At 40.2% G+C, this 22,676-nt stretch overlaps 3 protein-coding genes across 3 annotated transcripts in view; 1 reads left to right on the top strand and 2 right to left on the bottom strand.

Annotated features, from left to right (window-relative positions):
• The first annotated feature begins 490 nt into the window (after positions 1-490).
• dsg2l (desmoglein 2 like) lies at positions 491-8,270 on the top strand. Its single transcript, XM_004542738.5, has 14 exons — positions 491-669; positions 1,194-1,316; positions 1,951-2,106; positions 2,183-2,324; positions 2,440-2,603; positions 2,872-3,006; positions 3,139-3,324; positions 3,414-3,694; positions 3,801-3,943; positions 4,040-4,261; positions 4,517-4,747; positions 5,037-5,164; positions 5,257-5,595; positions 5,700-8,270. The coding sequence occupies exons 1-14, from the start codon at positions 616-618 to the stop codon at positions 6,711-6,713; spliced, it is 3,318 nt and encodes a 1,105-aa protein (XP_004542795.2). The 5' UTR covers positions 491-615; the 3' UTR covers positions 6,714-8,270.
• Positions 8,271-10,446: 2,176 nt separating this feature from the next.
• LOC101473957 (tubulin beta-2A chain) lies at positions 10,447-14,996 on the bottom strand. The gene is made up of 4 exons (XM_004542740.5): positions 14,774-14,996; positions 14,262-14,370; positions 13,054-13,164; positions 10,447-11,839 (listed from the first exon to the last, which is right to left on the bottom strand). The coding sequence occupies exons 1-4, from the start codon at positions 14,828-14,830 to the stop codon at positions 10,755-10,757; spliced, it is 1,362 nt and encodes a 453-aa protein (XP_004542797.1). The 5' UTR covers positions 14,831-14,996; the 3' UTR covers positions 10,447-10,754.
• A 779-nt stretch (positions 14,997-15,775) lies between these two features.
• The window catches only part of LOC101474448 (solute carrier family 22 member 23), a 38,006-nt gene continuing 31,105 nt past the window's right edge, over positions 15,776-22,676 (bottom strand). The window contains exons 8-10 of the mRNA XM_004542741.4: positions 21,852-21,884; positions 20,936-21,059; positions 15,776-20,231 (exon numbers count right to left, since the gene is read on the bottom strand). Coding sequence (XP_004542798.2) covers positions 18,839-20,231; positions 20,936-21,059; positions 21,852-21,884 — 1,550 coding nt within the window. The 3' untranslated portion in view covers positions 15,776-18,838. The remainder of the gene's footprint in view (positions 20,232-20,935; positions 21,060-21,851; positions 21,885-22,676) is intronic.

Genomic DNA, 22,676 nt, shown 5'->3' with positions numbered 1-22,676 from the left:
TAAGTAATCCGATTAAATTCCCATTGTACTGTCGCAACACGCCTTGACCATTCAGGATAAACCTTGCGTGTAGCCTGGCAACCAAACTGTGAGTGTGCCAACAGCTAGTCGAGCTGGGAACCCAGAAACTAGCGGTGCACTCTTTAGGAATTTCACGGGCACTGGTAAAGTTTTTCATATAAGTGGGAAAGCACGATAGCCAAAAGGACTGTGATACATTTTTAGGTGCACAAAAAAGGAAAGAAAATAAAAAAGAATGTAGTGTGGAAGTGGAAATGTAAAATTGCAGTTTTAGATGGTCAAACGTGAATAGTTTGGATTCACGCGGTCCATTTTGGAGACTTTCATATTGTTTTTCATAACAAACAATGGGCTGCTCGGAGATATTACAGACCAGAACAAAATGGACATAGGACTCCACCTTTCTCCGCCTGCTATCAGCAGTCATGAGTAACCTGAGTGGGGGGGGAAGAACCGCCCAGCGCTGTAAAACTTCGTCCTACCCCTCGGACGGTCAAAGTGTAAACGCAGTTAACAATAGGCTGCAGATGCAGTCAAACTGAAGCCGAACTCTTACTCGAGGATTGACAACGTTTTGTTTTATTTCTAGACGCGATGGGATCACTACTGAAAAGCAGCATTTTTATTCTCCTGGCGTTCTTTCAAGCTGTAAGTAACACATTCAGTACGTGCAATGTATTGCTACGCATTTAGTGTCGAATGGAGAAAAGCGGATCTATACAGGTGTGGCTCTGGCTTGTGGTGTGTATGTGAGCGCTAAAGATGCCGAAGATGATATGTCCTTAATCTTCCTGTTAAAAAAGAGAAAGAAAAAAAGAGAAGCGTTTTCATCACTTTTATTCGAAAGTCACAGGACAGTTCATTTGGTTTATTTCGCCATACGGGACGTGGGAGGAAAGTTTCGGGGAACAAAGTCTTAATCAGGTCCACTTGTAAGGCAGACGTAATGATTACATTATTAGATATTCTGCTACATCATAACACAGTGGGAATAATGTGCAGCAAGTGGGGTGGACTTCACATTAGATAGATAGATAGATAGATAGATAGATAGATAGATAGATAGATAGATAGATAGATAGATAGATAGATAGATAGATAGATAGATAGATAGATAGATAGATAGATTTGTATAATAATGTCCCTTTTCCTCGCTTTTTGTTCATTTGCAGCTTGTTCCTGTGGGAGCAGAAGGAAATGGACGACTGCTGCACAGGCAGAAGAGACACTGGATCGCACCGCCCCGAAAGCTAATTGAGAACTATGATTACACCGGCCTTGATTGCGTTGCTAGAGTGTGTATTTATTTTCTGAAGAATTCCATTGTAAAATTAATGTTTTTCATCTTACAAATATAAATATACATATTTATATGTATATTATTTTCCACAGTCATACAAATATATTTTTTTATGCTGGCAAAGCAACAGTTTAATGTGTTTTAATGTATTTTACTGTGTGAAACAAATCATTTTCAAAAGCTGCATGTCCTTCAGCCACCTTTGCTTTTCACTTACTTGCATATGTGAGAGTTGCTTCAGAGGCAGACACTGGCAGACTGCCATGTTCATAATGAGTCAGTTCAGACACAGAGACAAATGACAGATACTGCTTTGTGTGCTGCTTTTTTTACACAACCCTGTTTATTGTTCTAAAGTGTATTAATCTTCATAACTCACCTACTAATGTTAAGTAACGGCAGAGTTTAACTGATGTATGCACAGATGGTCTCAAAGCAGTCTGAATGAGAACCTGCAATATTTGTCATGCTTATATTTATCATAAATATATTCTACTATAATTATGATTTTAAAAATACAACTTTTTAAATATATGGTATAATATGTTCAGTAAATGTTTTCTTACGTTGTTAACTGAAGGTTTTGGCCTTCCAGATGGATTCATTCTGTTTGTGTATCTGAATTTCAGATTCGCTCTGATAAGGAGGAGTATGCGAAGATGCTCTACTATATAACAGGGCCTGGCGCTGACCAGGACCCTATTGGTAGATTTCGTATTGACCATAGCACCGGCTGTTTGAGAGTCTATTCCATTCTGGATCGAGAGGAGATTGCCTTCTATCGTGTAAGAGTCAAATCCTCTTTATAAAGAGCCATGAGTTACAAAGTGAATCAGTTTTTAATACAGTTGTGCTTTATAGTTAAGAGGTGTGGCAAGATACACCAATGGGACCCAGGCTGAAAACTACATTGACCTTAATATCACCGTTGATGATGAGAATGACAACGCGCCAGTCATTCAATTACAGCAATTTGGATATGTCAATGAATCTAGTCGATCAGGTATGTTAAGATTTGTTTGTGTCTTTTTTTATTTGATGGATCACAAAAACAATCCTGTCCTTAACTGAATTCATTTACCGGAGTTGCTATTTTTCATTTACCTTCGATTTCCTAGGTGTTGTTATCATGAAAATAATCGCTACTGATGCCGATGATGAGAGAACAGAGAATGCCCAGCTCTCATACAGCATTGTTGAGCAGGCTAACACAGCTGGGTTGTTCTGGATGAACTCTCGCACTGGAGAGCTCATGGTTCAAAGTACCTCACTGGATCGGGAGGTGAGCTCATTTATGACCTTTTAGGTATTGTGAAAATCATCTTGTGCCTCTACAATTATTTAATGGAAAAGCTTGCAACTCACAAGACTGTAGTCAAATCAGTAACAGTATGTAGATTTTGTCACAGCCCCCAAGTTCATCGTTATAGTACGACCTCATATTATAAACGTAATTTGTAAGAAATTAGTCAAATTTTATTCACCACACTGCATGTACATATTCCAACATATTCATCTGTGAAATAATCATTTCTAACTTTTGTTTTTAGAAACAAGATACATATAAGTTAATGATTAAAGTCTGTGATTTAAATGGACGCCCAGGAGGACGAACGTCAACTGGAGAAGTTGAGATCCGACTTCTCGACATAAATGACAACATTCCAACGCTGGAAAAAGAAATAGTAGGTCTTCCACCTTTACCACATCCAGCCCATCTATTCTTGTGTAAAGTTTTTCTTGTTTTTTGTTTTCATAGTGGTCAACAGTAAGCTTTTTTCAAAAACAGTTGTTGTTCATGTGCACTTTATTTGCAGTATGAAGGGCGTATTGAAGAGAACACTGTCGGTGTGGAAGTTATGAGGATAAAAGCCATTGATATGGACCTAATTCACACAGACAACTGGCTGGCTGCTTTCCAAATTGTTTCAGGCAATGAGGGAGGTTATTTCGATATCACTACGGATGAAAAAACCAATGAGGGAATTATCATGGTTCGGAAGGTAAAGAGTGCTGTGTAAATTAGAGGTAAAAGGAAAAATGTGTTTCGACCAGAAGAGTCAAAATTCATGGATTACCCTTTTATATACAGGCTCTCGACTATGAGGAACTGAAGGTGATGAACTTGCGTGTCATGGTTTCCAACAAAGCAGCGTATAATTTTGGCAGCAGTCAGTCTGTGACAGGGGCAACAGGTATCAAAACCTACCCAGTCACAATTAATGTGGTCAATCAGAAGGAGGGACCTCGTTTCCAACCAAGTGTAAAAGTGGTGACTGTCTCAGAGGAGTACACATCCACCTCCCTCAGCAAAATCATAACTAATTACGCTGCTATTGACACTGACACACAAAAGATTGCCACCAACGTGAGGTACAGTTAAACTGAAAGTGTCGCCTGCGCATATATCAACCGATTCTTACACTGAATATGAAAAGTTTATTTTTGTTCTTACATTAATTTACGTGTGTTCTTCAAGGTATGCCAAACACCGTGACATTGACAACTGGTTGATTATCGATGAAAAGACAGCAGACATCAGGCTGAGTAAACTCCCTGACCGAGAGTCCGTGCACTTGATCAATGGAACATATTACGCAGAAATTATATGCATCAGCAATGGTGAGTTCTGTTAACACGGCAGCAAACATCAGTCTAATCAGGAGTAATATCGTGCCCAACAGATTAATATTGATCTTACATTCCACTGGCTTTCAGATCTGCCCTCAAAAACTGCTACGGGGACCATAGCTATTCAGGTGGAGGACTTCAATGATCACTGCCCAAGACTGACCTCTAAAACTCAGACCATGTGCCTTCAGGATAGCGTGATCTATGTCACTGCTGTAGATGAAGACCACTTCCCCAATTCATCACCATTTGAATTTACTGTGGTTGAAGAGAGCACCACAGGGAAGTGGAGAGTGGAGCATTTTAATGGTAATGCCATGTAAACAATCACTGTACGGCAAAATCCAGCAAACGCTTGTTAGATCAACCGTCTGAGCTTCCTTTGAGAGTAAAGGCATTTATGGACAAATTGTATATTGTGTTTTAGAAAAAAAATTGTTTCTTGCTATTTTTTTAAGCATTTATTTTGAGTGTTATCCATGTGCACTTCCTTACACATTGCAAGACAAAAAGTAAACACTTTGTGCAGTATTTTTTTCTTAATTTACTAATTTATTTCTTCAGAAACTACAGTCATTCTGCGAGAAGAAAACTATGTGTGGCCTGGCGTCCACAAAGTGACACTGAAGATCACAGACCAGCAGGGAAAGTCATGTGCTGATGCTCAGATAATAGATTTGACTGTATGTACCTGCAATAAAAACACCAAATCCTGTGTGTCGCGCTCTACGTCGACTGCAACTTTTGGAGCTGCGGGTATTCTGCTGATGTTGCTGGGACTGCTGCTGCTGCTTTGTGAGTAGAGCCCTTGTTTGAGGATTTTACTCTTCCTATTTTATGGGGGGGGGGGTGTTCTCCATACTTTCACTTAAAAGGTTGCCTAATCGTACATGTTGTAGCAGGCCTAGAGAGACTGACTAATGTGAGTAGTTGTGTCACGCACAGATGCCGGTTTTTTCATAAATACATTCCTTTCCTGTTAAATCTGTTTATTCAGTTAAAGTAATTCATTGATTATTGGACTTAATTTGACCTAATCAGTCGAGCCTATTTTGATCTAGTGGAAAATGTGCCTGTTTTTCAGTGGTGCCTCTCCTGTTGCTCTTCTGCCTGTGTGGGAGTACAGCGGCTATCGGCGATTTCAAGTCTATTCCATACGACACAAAGCAACAGCTGATCTCATATCACACTGAGGGACAGGGAGAAGACAAGGTATTACTGTAGTTTTGATGTGTGCAGGCACCTTCAACTCTGAACGTTTGATAATCAAATTTATCTGACTGGATCCCACACTTCTCTTGCAGGAGGTTCCTCTTATGCATGTCCCAGTGGAGGTTGATGGTGGTGCAGTGACTAAGGATGTCAACATGTTTGAGGGACATGGATACTTTGGAGGGCTGGCTGAGTTAGGAGGAGGAGCAGGTGGAAGAGGGCCCTATAAAGGCAGTGCTATATACACATCCAATATGACAGCTGACAACATGAACCTGTACAACCAGTACAAATACTCCAGTGGACAGAATATGGACTTCCTGAATACAGGAACGATGGCCAGACAAGATATGAATTTCTCTCAATACAGAGGTGGGGGATGGGATGGCATAGCTCTATCTGAGGAATTTCTATGGGACTACTATTCAAGAGTAAGTGATCCCTAAGTTAAGTTGAAATTGCAGTCTTTCAGGTCAGATAAAGACATTATGTCTGAAGCTGTAATATATTCTTTTTCATCCCCACTTCTTTGCAGAAATCCGATCATGCTGCACAGCAACCTCAGGTGAAGGACAGTATGCTGATCTACAACTATGAGGGACAAGAGTCGCTGGCAGGTTCTGTAGGCTGCTGCAGCCTTCTTGAAAATGATGATGATCTTGCATTCCTTAATGACCTCGGGCCTAAATTCAAAACCCTGGCTGAGATTTGCCAGGGGTCAACCATGGTCACTGAATCTGTAGATGTGGCAGTTTCTTCCACTCCAGTCAGACCCGTCTCTCCTTTCAGGCCTTCCACATCCACACACACACATGTCCGTAGTCACACAGAAACCATCAGGGACAGGGATCGCGTCAATATTAACACCCTAAATACCTCCAATGTATCATCCGGCTCTTCTACCGTTATCCAGGAGGAACGTATCACTGGGAGAGCACAGAGTTCAGCAACTCTTCCCAATGTACACGTCCAGGACAACATAGTGATTCCCAGTCAGACACTGCTCATACAGCAACCTGCTATGTACTATGCTGCTACGCCCATGTACGTAGTCGAGTCCAAGCCCCAAGTAATGCTTGTGGCAGGAGGCACGCAGCAGGCAGTGGGTTCAGTAGGCCAAGCTGGGCTAGGTCATGGGCTGGTGCAAGTTGGTGGCCTCCAAAGTTCCCAGGGTGTGGTACTTGTCGATAGACAGGGAGGAATGGGTGAAGCAACAGGGCAGGCAGCACAAGGACTTTCACGAGGAACCATCTCCAGGTCTAGACAACTATTAGTGGTGGAGAATGGATCCTCAGGAGGGGAGCAAGGTGTGCATTTAGCGCAGGGCGTTGTGCAGACTGGACAAAGGTCTGCAGAGCAGGGCTTTGAAGTCCGAAGTGTGCCAGTGAAAGCTCAGGGTTTTTCAGTGGGGTCGCACAGTTCTCTAGGGTCAAATGAGGAAGCTAAGCTGACAGTCACACCCAAGTCACATGGGACCAAGAGAGTGGTTGTGCAGCAGAAAAAGGTCTTGGTGACAGAGAGAAATTTGGAGTCTAGTTCAAGAGCTTAGAGCAACCATTTTCTGTAGCCTCGCTACAAATATTACTCCTGTTTTGACATGTAATGATATACTGACTGGACTGGAATGTACTACAGTACATCAACATGCTGTATTTCTATTAATGCAGATTATTAATTGCGTTATAAACTGGAGTTTGGTCTGCTTGACCTAAAGTCTTATACTGTAGGTTCTCATCCACCGACCTGAGAAGTTAGTATGTAATACAGACTGTAAGGTGCACTTAGCCATCAGAGGCTGGAATTTCAAACTGAAACTAGTTAAAATAACATCTCCTCTTTTTCTATACCAAGCTTGTATTTGTTTTGAATGATATGTCAAAATTCAGTTCTGTCAACAGCAGGGGAATACAATACAGTGTTGACTATAGAGAGGGAAAAAAGGGTAACATTTCTACACAGTCTTACATGACTTGTGTTATTAGAACCCAACCGAGGGAAAAAAAACAAAACACTGAGTGCACTTAACAGACCTATATGTGCTACATTTTTTCAGGTACAAAACTAATATGGCTTCGGGGCAGTAAAACAACTAGTCCTAAACCAGTTTTACGTAAACTTTACTTTCTCTTTTTAAAGGACACAAAGTAAAAACAAGTCTACACCCTTACCTTGGGCAGCAATAGCTGTCAGATCATTGCATCTCCTGTCTATTCAGCCTGCCAAGCTGCTATAGGAGCTGCTGCACTGTTTTTAAGTGGTTACGGTACTGAATTAGTCAATAGCCAGAAATCACATGCATGAACTTGATATTCAATTAAAGCGCAACAGATAGGTCTAAACAGATACATCCACACCAAAAAAAACACAACGTGAGCGCTATAAATCATAGTAAAGCCTTTTTGCAATGAAAATTCCCACACAAGAGTGTTCTCTGCTTAGCGATAATTTTTTAACATATAATGTATATATAATTAGTCTTCAAACGAACACGGTTTTTCGCAGAGGGAGAGGCTGTAGATTTTTCATTTATCTTTAAAGGCTGTCAATATTAGATTTATTGCACAGACTGATGTATTATTTTAGTGTGTTGTGATTTTTAAGGTGCTTAATTTGTACATTGGTATATTTGTTTAGCCATGACTAAAGTTGTCGTGCTAACTGTTAGATTGTTCGCCTACTTCATAATGTGTTCAGAAGCTGTACAGAAACTAGATAAATACTGAGTGTGCTCAAATAACACATCCTCTATTTGAATTGTTGCACTATTTTTATATTTTTCCTGAAAGTATGCATTTTTTATATATATATATATATATATAAGTATTAATTCCATGAGATCTAAGTGCCAAAGCTGAAGAAATGTGTTTTGTGGGATCATTACCAGATTGATTTTGTGTGTGTGTGGCTGTGTGTGTGTGTGTAATGGGATGGGATGAGCTTGCCAGTTTAATGCTGCTGTTCTTGCTACTGACCTGTATTTTTAAACCTGCTTTCTAAAATGCTGTAAGAATATAGCAGTGCAGTGCTAATCCACGGGGATAATGAAGATGTTTTTATTTTAAGGGGTTTTTCAACTTGTATCACAATAAACTCAAACAGAAAAGAATCTGCTTGACACTTTTTACTTTCTGATTTCACACATGACACGATTTATCGTACATCTTTGAGTTAAAAAAAAGTTAAGAACTATGTTTCAGAAATTACTTGCATATCACCCTAACTGTTCTTTTTACAACATTATAAGCTTTTGGATGTCATGTGATATGCAAAATTATACTATTTGCCAGATAGAATGAAAATGAGCATTAATTGGTATTTCATTGTTATTGTTAAGTTATTTATATAAACATATTTGTAATATATTTTATTATATATTTCATATATAAACAATTTAGTTTCAGATTCTTTGGTTACATTTGAAAATGTTTATACAATAGTAAACATAAATGGAAGTCCTTATTTAAATCTGACCATAAGCTGATATAATATTTCTACATAGTTTGTTAATTGAAAGAGACAGTGTATGTAAAGCAATTCTTCAAAGTTAAAAACTTTTTTTTCCCAATAATGTGTTTTAAGCATATGGCTTGGTGATCACCAACAAATTAACTGCATATTTGCATGTCAACTAAAACATGCCACAGGTAGAGACGTTAAACTGTAAGCATTAGCTTCAGGATTTTCCAACCCGACAGGAGTGTTTCTGCATAGAAGGGATACAACAGGTTTCTCTGTGGTTGACTGACAAAGGTTCATTCATGCTTCACATAAACAGAGGAGAAAGTAAAGTAGAAACTCAGGTTTCAGTTACTGATAATGCAGGAACAGCGCTTTCCTTTTTTTGTGTCTTTTTTTCCCTTGGAGAAACAAAGTAAGCATTATATGCTCGCTATCTGTGAAGTGCACAAAGTAAGAGGGTGTTCTGCCTTTAGCTCAAATTTCAGATAGCAGTCTGTCCGCATAGGGTGTCTGGGTGTTAATGCTTGACCGACTGAGCTAGTGTGTGGTATGGAAACAAACAAACAGTAGTTACAACTTCAAATGTGTCATTAAATGTCAGGAATAGTAATCAAATTAAGAAAACAGTACTGTTCAATAACTTCAAGTGCTAGAGAATACATTAGCATCACAGAGGCTGCTCAGCTGCACAGGGGAGAGATCACAGCCTGTCAAGTATGTGTATTTGAGAAGCCGAGGCTCAGTTTATCCATATTGAATGTGGGGAAGCATTGTTTCGAGCTCTCAGAGGGTTCTTGACGTATGGCCTTTTTGATGTGGAAGAAGGCAGCTCTTGTTGCAACTGAAATCCAAAATTGGCATTAACGTTATAATCATTAAACATGTTTTTTAAAATTATCGGGGGTTGTCTTGTTTACTTCCCAAAATAAAATGTAGTTGTGATACATAGTTTATTCAACAGTTCCAACCGTCTTTTTTAAACCCATTTAATGTTTTGTTTCTGGCGACAATGTACTGCTTTGTTTCTTTGCTCCTCTGTGGACAGAAGTGGATCACTTGCAAAGTTTTTCTTTTCAAACCTCAGTCTGAGCTGTCAACATACAAAGCATTAAAGTAGACACAGCTCTGAGCAACTTTGCTAATCAACTTTTCTTCTTTTGTGACATACAAGAAAAAGGTGGCTCAATTTATGACCTGTAATTTGTAATTTGGCCCCATGTAAGGTAATCTGACTAAAAGCTTGTAACGAGCCAGATCTGTTTCTCAGTCATAAAAACAACTTCCTTGTTTTCTTTCCTTTGGGATAACTGGTTCAGAGTAGTATTCTGTGTTATTCCCTGGATGATTTACCCAAAATAAAATTTTTATTTATTGACATTCTGTCTGTCTCCTTTTTTTCTCTCTCTCTCCAATGGAAAATTTTGGATTCACAGTTCAGACTAGGGTGTGTCAAGAAGCATAAAATATTTTAAAAGTTTAAAAAACTTTTCACGCACTTTGAAAGGTGTGTGTGTGAAAGTCACAACCCTGACATGTTCCTTTGATATTACGCATTATAGTGTGAGATTATCAGCGATCACTGTGTGCTTTGAAATTATTTTTTAACCTTTCCTTTGTGCACTGTACAGGCTGTTTATTCGCTGTTGCTGGGAACCTTCCTACTTGGGCTGGGCTTCTTTGTCGTTGATTGGATGGGTGGCAATCTGATACCTGCTTGCAAAACAAGGCAATAGATCAAGATGTCATGAGCTATGTGGGTTGTACATATTTCGACGTAGCTTTTGCACATTATGTACCTTTGAAAAAAGAAACCTGACAAGACGTACAGACTGGATCTTTTATTAGAGACATGAGGAAAAGAATGCACATTTGAGTTATTGTTACAAAACTGTACTTGCTTGTTGACACTGACATAGCATGACTTGGATAACTTTAGATTCTAACACCATTCACTGTCGTTGTCAGTAAAGGCTATATTTATATTCAGCGCAATATAGGCTAAACAAGTATAGTTGACCATAATCTGCACACCACAACATTTATTGAAATCAGCATCCCTAGTGTACATCTTGTGGTCTCATTGCACTCCAACAGCTGTTATTATTAGGAACTGGCTCGTTGTGTTTTAGAATCAGTGGTGAACATCATGGCGGACTTCTTCATCATCCTCCATTTCATCTTCTTCGTATTCACCCATTTCATCAGCGGTGGCATCCTGGTACTGCTGATACTCAGACACAAGGTCATTCATGTTGCTCTCGGCCTCAGTGAACTCCATCTCATCCATTCCCTCCCCTGTGTACCAGTGGAGGAAAGCCTTGCGGCGGAACATGGCGGTGAACTGCTCTGAGATCCTCCTGAACAGCTCCTGGATGGCGGTGCTGTTGCCAATGAAGGTGGCGGACATCTTGAGGCCACGGGGCGGAATGTCGCAAACTGCAGTCTTGACATTATTTGGAATCCATTCCACAAAGTAGCTGCTGTTTTTGTTTTGCACACTCAGCATCTGCTCATCCACTTCTTTCATTGACATACGGCCACGGAAGATGGCTGCCACGGTGAGGTAGCGTCCGTGACGGGGGTCACACGCTGCCATCATGTTCTTGGCATCGAACATTTGCTGTGTGAGCTCTGGCACGGAGAGGGCACGATACTGCTGACTGCCCCTGCTTGTCAGAGGTGCAAAGCCCGGCATGAAGAAATGCAAGCGGGGGAAGGGCACCATGTTGACAGCTAGCTTACGGAGGTCAGCGTTGAGCTGTCCAGGGAAGCGGAGACACGTTGTCACACCACTCATGGTGGCTGATACCAGGTGGTTAAGATCTCCATAGGTGGGTGTGGTTAGCTTTAAAGTGCGGAAGCAGATATCATACAAAGCTTCGTTATCAATGCTAAAGGTCTCATCTGTATTTTCCACTAGCTGGTGTACAGAGAGAGTGGCATTGTAGGGCTCCACCACAGTGTCAGACACTTTCGGGGAAGGCATGACACTGAAGGTGTTCATAATGCGATCAGGATACTCCTCACGGATTTTGCTGATGAGCAGTGTGCCCATTCCTGAACCTGTGCCTCCACCCAGGGAGTGGGTGAGCTGAAAGCCCTGAAGGCAGTCACAGTTTTCGGACTCCTTTCTCACCACATCTAGCACAGAGTCCACCAGCTCAGCTCCTTCGGTGTAGTGACCTTTAGCCCAGTTATTTCCTGCTCCACTTTGACCTGCATGAAATAATTTTTAAAGACAATTGATGTTGAAAAATATTGTTTTAGTTAATACATCTAGGTTTTACACATAAAGGTTTTACATTTGTGACCAAAGAATGAATTGACTGACACGAAGTCTTGCACAGACAATAGTGATACGCAATGGATCATAATAAATTAGTGATTATATAACTTTTTATCTGGCATCAAGATGAAGTTGATAGTTTTGATATGTCTTGTCAGTTGTTGGATACAAAATATGTTACAGTTATTCATAATTATAGCCCAACAATTTATCGATACGTTGATACTATCAGCTGATATTTTCTATTTGCCAGTCTATCGGTATCAGCATTAATAAAAGAGACAGGAGAAACACCCTTCAACCATGTTATGAGTGTTGTGGCTGCATAGTTTGTCCACCAGAGGGCACTCTTCAACTTCCCTGTACGCAGTAGATATTCACAGCACTACAAAGATCATAGAATATCGGTATCTATATTGGTCTTGAAAATCATCGACTGGATGGTTCGCCATGAAATTAAGACCAGTGGTCAACACCTGCCATAATTTTGTCAAACGTTGCCAAATGAAACTGGCAAGATAATAAAGGTTCCCACTTGTCTGATATGTATCGACAAGCTAAGAAAACAGCAGCTGTTGTGAAATTTTAGATCTTCTAAGTAACAACATCAGCATTGCCATCTTAATAATATTTCCATGTGTGCACTACCAGTTCACTCAAAACAAAAGTGAGCCTTGGTGTAGTTTTACAAAACTTCTTAGAAAGCTGATTAAAACTTGGCAACCAATTTGTAATTCAAAATAACTTATTTCTCTGGAAAGCATCAGTAAGTGATTTATCTGCCATTTTCAACTTGTTAGCACTTGTTATCCAGTGACAAAATAGATTGTCATCTTGGGATAAATGTTTTTGGCCCTCATATTATTATTTGCTTTGTGTTCTGCTGCAGAATCTCCACATAGACTGTATTTTTGCTAAGTCACCACAAGAGCTGTCTCAGTCGACACATGGGCAATGCATCACCGAGGGACTGCAGGAGCTGTGTGCTCAGAATATATAGTACTGTGCAGTGCAGTGGAAACGAAGTGCAGCTTCATTGTCTGTGACAGTAGGTCAGACACATGCTGCACACATGCACGGATGACTCACACATGTGGAGTCGGTTCAGGATGAATGGTCTGATCCAGATTTATTGTCAACTCACCGAAAACAAAGTTGTCAGGCCTGAATAGCTGCCCAAATGGACCAGAGCGAACTGAATCCATGGTTCCTGGTTCCAGGTCCACCAGAATGGCTCGGGGCACAAATTTGCTGCCTTTGAATACGAGGACAGGGAGGGATGTGGAGGGGTAATGGATGGAAATATCAACAGTCTCAGTAACCTCAGCAACACCGGCAGTAAACCATGAAGAAAAACCTCAGCATATTTCAAAAGATTCGCAAGCAGCATTTCCTTAAAGATACAAGCCTCTCAATTAAGCTGGGAATTCAAAGCGTCTTCTGTTCTTTTCTTGCTTTTTGTCTTGCCCCACCCTTTCTGCCTGTCACCCTTCTTGCAAAACTGGTGCAGCGTGCTGCACAGCTTAATCTAAACCAGTGGGGTTTTCAAAGTGCTGAGTCTTGCAGGATGTATTCAGACACAGAAGCAGTCTTCCTTGACTTTGCCTCGTTTCACTTTCTTGCTCAGTGCTGAAGTTTTAATGTTGCTTATGAATCTGCACTTTTTATTTTAAGGACAATTTGTTTTGTTCAGTCTGCATTAGGTAGTTACCCCCCCGTGACACTGAAGCCGGCATGCAACATGGAAACAAAGAATCAATAATGCATGCTGCTGGGAAATAGGATATGGGTAGATTGTTGTCCTTTATTGCCAATGCAGATGAGTAAAAGGTTGGATCAACCCTGGGTGCATGTGGATTGAGATGTTGACCGAAAACATGAGGCCTAATGATGAAACACAAATACTAATTCTTTATTATCCCTGCGCCTTTATTTACCAGGCACTGATTGGCTGCTTGATGTACGACAGCTGTGAGCAACAAAGCAGGTTGTATTTAGAAGGACCTGCAACACAGGCACCAGTAAAATCAGATACTGAGCATGAGTTCAGCTATACTGAGACTGCAGATACCTGTGCTCCCTATAGAGAGACAGAGGGGGAGGGGTGAGACAAGGACACAGAAAAAGAGATTTTTAGCAGGTGCACTGTCCTCATTTGTGTCCCTTCACTCATAGCAGAACCCAGTTTCCACTGCAGCTAAATTAGTGACATGAGCAAACTGTGACAGTCAAATGAGGTCTGTGTAGCATAAGGCCATGCAAGAATAATGATCAGTGGTTAAAAAAGCTGCTTTGTGTATAGTGGAAAATTCAAGCATGTGGTTTATATTAAAGCAACATTTTCCTTCTCACCTGATGCCTCATTGTAGTAGACATTTATCCTCTCCAACTGCAGCTCACTGTCACCTTGGTAACTACCGGTTGGATCGATGCCATGTTCATCACTTATCACCTCCCAGAACTAAGACAAAGCCATTACTATTCATTAGCATTTTAAAAAAATCATTAATTTACTTATTTTTTTAGAGTAACACAGCAAAAACGAAAACATGAAGCAAGTTTGACGTGTGTGCGTCAGGCCTTGTTTTAGTTTTTGCGCATCTGGTGGCACAATGACGCGCAGCAGCGCAGGCCACATCACCTGAAAGATCAACCAGACTGAACCGCTCCATATAGGTATGTTAATCCGTGATTGATCGATATTAAACTCTTAAAGACAGATTTGTAATCACTTCGATTTAAATGTGCCGAACTAACAGCGCTTTGTAAACTATTAAGGCACACAAACGCGGTGACGTTCCACATTTAAATGAAAATTACTCCTTTAGATCCCTTCTTCAGAGATTAAATGAAGACATTTATACCTTGGCCCCAATCTGATTTCCGCACTGACCAGCCTGGATGTGAACGATTTCCCTCATGGTGAACTGCGGATGCGTGCAGGCAGCGTCCTTTCTCGACTTTAACTGGCGTCCACTCTTCAGCGTCTTGCCGCGGTGTTTCTCAAAATCAGGACTTGCCTCATTTCTCGGGTGAGTGTTGAGCCGGCGAGATAGATAAACGTGCTGCTGGTCAGATGACGTTATACACAACGCAGCATCCTCAGCATCCCTGTTAGCCAATGGGAGCGCCCCGGTTTGATGCAGTGGACCAGCGGATCATGCCGCATCATGGCCCTGACATCACCCTGTCCCATACAGGCAAGCATAAAAAAAAGGGCTGCTTTCTCACTCGAATGGGGATGTTTTAAAAGATCCACATAATTAATTTCGCTATTAGAAGATGTCAGACTTTACCAGTTTAATGCTCCAGACTGCAGCTGCTGATTCATCCCAGTCGTCTATTAAAGCAGCTACCTGTAGAAACGAGCCCAGTTTTTAAGGCTTTTGTGGGTTTTAAGACTTAGCTAAGGCTAGTAGCGAACCTTTCCTTAGAAGGCACAGATTCTCCAGCTAGTTGTGCCACTGTATGTTACCTAAATGTATTAAATAACCGACTCTATGTAGGACTGGTCCTCAAGAGATAAGAGGTAAAAGTCAACCCTAGGGAACTTTCCATGTGACTATACCTCCATTACTTTGATGCAGGCTAAAAAGGAAAATATCTTAACATTCAGGAAACGTGAGGAGTTATAAATCCTACTTTCTGATGCCATTGATTGCGAAATGTCTCAGCTTGTCTATAACGACTTGAAGCCTAAGGGCTTCGAGTCATAATAGACTGCATTCAAGTTCGCCCATTCCCCCCTTCTTCATCTTCTTTGAACGCCATTATTAGAATACTTGAATAGACTTTAACTTTAAAATGATTTTTTTAAAAGACACAGAGAAGTCATAAATGTCATAAAAACACATCAATATCAACAGTTGATCAATAAATAGTGGTTTATTTTAACAACAGGTATGGCTTATATACAAGTGCATGATGACTGTTAAACTGAAAACAATATGAAACCAAACAACTGGAATTTATAAATGGTACAATCCATGTTTTTGTTTTTTTTGTTATCATTTTATTTATTTATTTTACATTCATTTAAATCTCCCCTTTAAAGAGATCTTAAGTCGCATGGTTAAGAGAAGCAACACCTGAAATGTGTATACTGGGGCCGTCCTATGTGAGACTTTCATCTGCCGGGTTCAAAACAAGTCCTTGCTAAGATCCAGGATCCTTCATCTCATTTAAGCTCGATGTTTCCACACATTTACCGTATTTACAAAAGACATAATCTTCTTCTTCCTCCTCTTTTTTGCTTGCTTTTCCAACAATTAAAAAATCCTATTCTATCGCTGGTGCTAACATTGCTTTGGATTACTTTCACTAAACTTTCATTTTGCTTCAAACAGAGTCAAATAAAAGGATTATTAACAAAAAGTGTAGTTACTCCCATCTGCATGGGAGAAAAGTGAGGAAGCAACATATCTCAGAAGACACTGGTTGCATCGTGCTGTGTCATTAACGTTACAGATGTCGCGTGGGATTTAGTTGATACACACTTCAATTTTTGCAATACACACTGAAATAGAGAGATCAACATTCACCGAGGAGGATTCCGAGTAAAATGAAGCTACTGACCACTGCAGCCCACCCACTCTCAACTGCAGATGCCAAGATTTCCTTATTAAATCTAGTGTCAACACCCTTTTCAACATTGTAGACTGCATGCTGATCTATTGCGTGCAGTCTACAATGTTGAAAAGTGTGTTGTCAACCCCAACAAAATCTGACATCACACGATTGCAGGTCATTGTGCTTTCACGTGTAGCAGCACAGCATACACAGGTTTAAATGATCTCAAGAAATATTTAAACAATATTAATGACTAGATGGTCGTCGTTCACAGCCACCCTAGATCAATCAAAAAGTGGAGCCATCGTGGTGCGATTTAAGCTGCATTTGAGTAAAACAACCACAGGTAGGCTTTCGCAATCATTCAAATAAATATCAAAGGATATGCAGGATTTAGTCAGTGCAAAGTTGAGTTTGATAAAAGCAAAACTTAATTCTAGTGACTGAAGTAGCTGTAAGGTTTACGGAAAATCTTCCGTCAAGTCGGCTGTTGCGTTTGACTCCTGAATGACACCTTAATAGAACTCCAAATACTCCCTGGATATAAGTAATTATGATACACTGTGATCATTTTAGCACATTTGAAATGACAACACATCACTCAGTTGGCTCTAAAGTTTTACAGTACAGTGTAATTATTATTATTATTAATAATAATGATCATTATTACGAGGATTGTTGTAAACAGTGGATTATCTGTAATCACACATCCTTCCTTAGACAAATATTACAACCTCCAAAGCACAAAGTACTACAACAACTGTCAAGTTTCACACACATTTAAGTCAAGTATAATGTTGTCCGCAGACGGACATGGGCTTTGGAAGGAAAAGTGCCTCCTCAAGCAAAAGTCTATCAATTTAAGAATATCAGTCGGTTAATCTGACTGAACGGTTGTGACCTGTATTTTTAAAATGTCGTTTTGACAAATGTAAGAAGTATTGCATTTTTTTTTCCTTCTTTTAAGGTAAACTTAGTTGTGCATGTGAAAGTATGAACACCCCGACGTTAGTAAGCTCTTAATGTCGGACCACGATTCGGAAAACACAAGGTTAGTGGTGCTGCGACATTTGGCAATCGCGTCAAACATTTTCGGGTTTAGGTTCAAAAATAATTTTTTTTTAGGAAATGATTTTTTTTTTCTTCTTCTTCTTTTTTTTAAGCTTTTTTGTTTGTTGCCGACACATTCACAATAAATTTTCATGCTTAGTCCCCACTTCGAAAGATAAAGTGCCACCACACCGAGGTGCCACAAATACTGTAAGAATGAAGTATAGCTCTGTACAATAAGGGCACGCCATGAGAGATTATTCAAAACAATACTTTGAATTTAAAAAAAACAAAACAATCAAGCGTAACAAGTAATTATCAATATACTTACATTAATACATTTACAAAAAAAAATCAAAAAACATTTGCATACCATAAATTTCATTGGCTTGAATGATTGGAAAAATAAAAGTTTCTTCTGACCGACAAAATGTGGGTCATTCTTTTTCACCAGTATCACTGCTCATATGCATCACAGATATGCTTTCTGTCAATTTTAATTCATCAAATGGTGATAAATTGTTCATTCTTCTTCTTTACTTCCTAGTTTTGGAATAGGTATCCACATATAGCCTATAGCAGGAGAGAGCACTTAACAGTATTCTCCCAAACAGGCAAATACTATATCACTAAAGTTTTGGCACTATTTCTACACTTTATTTTGGTCAGGGTAGTTTTTTGGCATTTTCTTTTTAAGAAAAAAAAAAAAACTATTCCAATTCTGATTGCTTACCTCTATAGCAACAAAAAGCACTTTGTAACATTCAGATTTACTTGTCCATACATATAAAGCAACCTTTTTGTACAAATATCTTGACATTACCTTTGAGCACAAGTACCAGTGATTTTTGTTTGTTTGTTTGCTATTAGTACCATTGCATTTCTTCCCCAGTGCTGATGACACGTCTCAGTAATTATGGGAATTGCTTTAAGTCTCTTACATTTACGTCAGAGTAGTTAAAACGCTGGTGATTTCCAGTGACATTCAACGAAGCGCAGAAGTTACTGTCACATTGTCACATACCAGCCTGTGGCATTCTCCCGCTTGCATGGTCTCATTAGGTGGCTAAATGCACAGAAGGGTGCAGCAGCACTGAAAAAACTAAATACAAAAACACCCAAAACAAAACAAAACCAAAAAAAAATGAAACTTTGCAAACATGTTAACTCAACTCCAGGTGGGGAACAGTCTTCATTAAGTGCCTGCAGTCTAAGCAGGCCAGTTCCTGTTCCCATTGATGCAATGTTCATGTGGGTGGCTGCCTCCTGGTGAGACAATTAAAGCTTCAATTCCTGGCTGAAGAAGTGGATCACGATGATGCCATGCCGTTGACAGTGCTGTTTTCTGTGCTGGCACTGTCCCTGTCCCTGATCGAGAGAACACCCGAGTCTATGGGGGAGGACACCGTCCAGTCCATTAGAGAGGAGGGAGTTGCGTCTGTGGAGGCTGAATCTGTGATGGAAGATGGTACTGAATCTAAGACGAGGCGAGCGGCTGATCGTGGTTCAGTGTCTGTGACAGTCAGAGTGGTTGATTCTAGAGTGGAGCTACGTGCAATGTCTGTGACGGGGAGAATGGAAGGAGACTGTGCTGCATTGTTGACTGTATTTATGACAGCGCGAGTGGAAGAGTCCTCTGAGTCAATGCATGGAGGAGGTGTGTTTGGAGGTAAAACGTATTTTTCTTCAACGCAGGGAGAGGTAGAATCTAACTGAGGTGGCCGGGAGTCTATGAGAAGGAGGGTGGGTTGATCTCTTACGGAAGGAGGAGATAAATCCTCATCTCCTCCATCCATAGAAGAAGGAGGACTGTCTCTTATGGAAGGGGGAGAAGGAGAACCCGCTGAAGTGGCGTGAGTATCCTTGAGCAAAGGCGGGTCAGATGTTGTGCTTATATTTTCGATGTCATTATCCAGCGGGTTCGGAGATTTTAAAGTGGAGCTCGGTGGGGGCTCGATGATGGGCGTGGTGCAGATCAGCAAAGAGGAGGGTACAGTTTGAGGGACGGGGGGAGTGGAAGAATCCAATGAAGCAGCAGGTGTAATTTCTGCTTCTCTTGTTGGGGATTCACCACTGTCATTCATTTCAGGTAGGGATGAATCTAACAGTGGTTCCACAGACTCCAGGACGATTGCAGGAGGTTCTTCTGCAGCAGCTAAAAGTGGGTCTGTGACACATGGGGCTTTGTGTAAAGGAGTGGAAGACAGCAGGTGCTCTTTACTGCCCTGTGTGACGGCGTCTTTACCCAGTGTCATCATGTTGCCCGCAGATGAAGATGAAACCGAGTGACCGTTGGGATCTTTAGGGCCAGCCACAAAGGAGTGCATCTCGATGAACTGCATACCTCCAGTCAAATCAATAGCTGAAGAGGCAGTAGAGTCCATGATGATGATGGGCGCTTCATGAAGTGGTGTGTCACGCACTCTTGTGTAGTCCCTGGTGCTGTCAGACGTGTGCAGCAATCCAGGTTTCCTCGGGGGAAGCAGGGGTGGACGGGTGTAGTTCTCGACATCAGCCAGGGTCTCGGGGAGTGGCTGATTGCGTGTTTCAGGCAACAGGAGAATGCAGATGATACAGATGAGAGTGCAGCAGGCAAAAATTATGTGATGAAGGAAATAGCCCTTCTGATTGTGGAGTTCCATGATGGGTTCAGTAAGCATGCCAAAGCCAGCGCTGGCCAGGACCAAGCCTAAACCACCACCCCTATGGGAAGACAGAATATTTATTAGCTTGTAATATCAATAGAAAATTGGGATGACCTCACAAACCTTTAAAACCTCTCACAAATATTGAAATTACTGCAATTTAAGTGAATCACAACCTGCACGTTGTTCTGGAAAGCTAAATCTGGTATTTAAAAGCAGTTTTGTTTTACCCTCCTCTTCTTTTCTGCCTTTTTCCCGAGGAGCAGCAGAGAGTGCTGCAGCACCGTCTACACCCTCTACCCCATGTTCAAATTCGCTTTCCTGTCATTGCCAAAGTTGGCCACTAGATGGTGCACTTCACACATTGTTAGCAGAGCAATGCTTTAAAAAAAACTATATTTTTATACATCAAGTGCTGTGTCACACATCCTCAAAAGGCTAGATAATTTGTGCAAGTTGTGGATTACATTTGATACGGAGTTGTGAGTCTGTCTTTTCCAGCAGTTCAGGAATTTCATACCGATATTAAACAGGAGGAGGAGCAGAATGGATGGTCACGATTAAAAACAAAAACAACAGCTACACTAAAAAATGAATTATAAGTTCTCCAGAACAATGAAACAGATTTTTAAAACAAAGATTTTGAATTGTGAAACACTTGTCAGCCTGAATATTGTTTTACTCCTCTGCAAAATAAGAACACATTTTCCACATTATCTCCCCTCCTCTGGTGGTACGGTCTTGCTCTTGCAGTGGGTTTACCTGATCACAGTGGGAGTGATCTCAGCACAGAAGAAGATGCTCAGGGCGCTGACTGCGTGGGAGGAGAACATACCGATAGCGGAGAAGCCAATGGTGAAATGCGTATTCATTGTACTTGTGGTATCTGCAACAGAATCAGGAGACACAAACATGGAGATTCTTCACTCAGTATGCTGTGTAATCAGTGAAAGGACAACAGTGGTTTATATGTAAAAATGTGTTAAATTTACTTTTCAGGGAAAATGATTGCAAGTATTTGCCAAAATTAGTATTTTCAAAAATTATAATGTTACAACAATTCTGGTAAATTCAATGGAGTTAGATCAGGCAATGCAATGACAACAAAGGCTATTATTTTAGCTTTTGTTTTGATGTAAATTCAACAAAAAGAGATATAGAATGAGGAGCTGTTGAGAAATGAATCTGCAAACAATGAGCCAATTTAGCCCAAAGACGGTTTAAATAGGGTGTTTTACAAATAAGACATACTAAAGATGGCATAATGGCATAAAGAGGTGTAGAGGAGAACTACCCTGAAATCAGCTCTCGCTTACCACAGGGGGATTAGTGTGGAGAGATTACAGGCGATGGATAAACAGAAGAGAAAAGTAAAGGAAGGCTGGTGGTGAGTTCATGGTTCTGTAACAAAGAGGCTCGCCCTCTTTAACATAAGGGGATAAATAAATAAATAAAAAGAGAGCCTAGAACTTCATCATGAGTCTCCACAAGGCTTGCATAGGCCTGACAAAATGCTGGGTATCTGCATGAAGCATATTTTCCTAAACCTCAAGGAATGCAACAGTCTGAGTTATGAGATTGAGATATATATATATGAAACATAAGCTAATATTTTTACAAAATGCAACACTTATGAATATATATGAATATATGAGTATATATGAACAGATAGACTTACTTATTTTCAGGTGTTCACTGTATTTCCCCAACACTAGAAAAATATTGAAAATATGAGGAATCATTAGAAAAGAGTGACAAATAGTGAGAATTAACACATGTTGAGCTAAGCCTTTCAGCACAGCGTAACAAAGGGAAAATAGAACATGAGCATAACCTTGATGTGTTGACTCAGGTTAAACATTAAGTGTAACCCGTTTGTAACTGAATAAACTGTTGCTGGCTGTTTTGATCATCTGAGGCACTTCTGGTACTCACTGACAATGTAATCAAGTTCAGGGACTGAACAGGGACAAAACAACTAAAGGTAGCAAATCTCGTAACAACCATCATGTTTAATGTGTCCATGAATAGCAAAAATGTAGGACTTTTTTTTTTTTTTTAGATGTATGCACTTGTAAGCATGTGTCATTTACACAACATTTGTAAAAATGTTAGAATTGGGAGAAGGAATAGCTCAGTATTAGGTAGCATGACAATTACATTTATTACTCACAGTTGTTCTTTAAAAATATCTGTGAAGTATACACATTTCTATGGGTTCTGTTTTTGTTGCTGTTGTTACTTTTGCTTTGTTTATATTGAGTAAATTACCTTATAGTTACCACTGTAGTTATTGATACAAGCATAACAATGTGCTCTCCATGTGGCCTTTTTTCATTTACACAGCCAGGCTGGCTGGTTGGCCTTGCTTTTTGCTAACTCTGTTGAGTTGAGACTGCATTTTAACTAACAGATCTCAGATTTTGCTGATTTTGATCTAACTTTATTTCCCAAAATGTTAAACTATTGCTTCGATTTATGTGACTAAGAGTTCTTTTTGGGG

The sequence above is a fragment of the Maylandia zebra genome, linkage group LG18 (genome assembly GCF_041146795.1).
Source record: "Maylandia zebra isolate NMK-2024a linkage group LG18, Mzebra_GT3a, whole genome shotgun sequence".
NCBI lineage: Eukaryota > Metazoa > Chordata > Actinopteri > Cichliformes > Cichlidae > Maylandia > Maylandia zebra.
The sequence above is the reverse complement of the archived record's forward strand: the minus strand, read 5'-3'. Positions and strand labels throughout refer to the sequence as shown.

Coding starts and splice junctions, on each gene's coding strand:
- LOC101473957 (XM_004542740.5), bottom strand. CDS start 14,830: ATGAGGGAAATCGTTCACATCCAGGCTGGTCAGTGCGGAAATCAGATT. Junction 14,371..14,773: donor GAAATCAGATTGGGGCCAAG/GTATAAATGTCT, acceptor GCTTTGTCTTAG/TTCTGGGAGGTGATAAGTGA. Junction 13,165..14,261: donor CTACTACAATGAGGCATCAG/GTGAGAAGGAAA, acceptor TCGTATTCAAAG/GCAGCAAATTTGTGCCCCGA.
- dsg2l (XM_004542738.5), top strand. CDS start 616: ATGGGATCACTACTGAAAAGCAGCATTTTTATTCTCCTGGCGTTCTTT. Junction 2,604..2,871: donor GTACCTCACTGGATCGGGAG/GTGAGCTCATTT, acceptor TTTTGTTTTTAG/AAACAAGATACATATAAGTT. Junction 4,748..5,036: donor GGGACTGCTGCTGCTGCTTT/GTGAGTAGAGCC, acceptor CCTGTTTTTCAG/TGGTGCCTCTCCTGTTGCTC.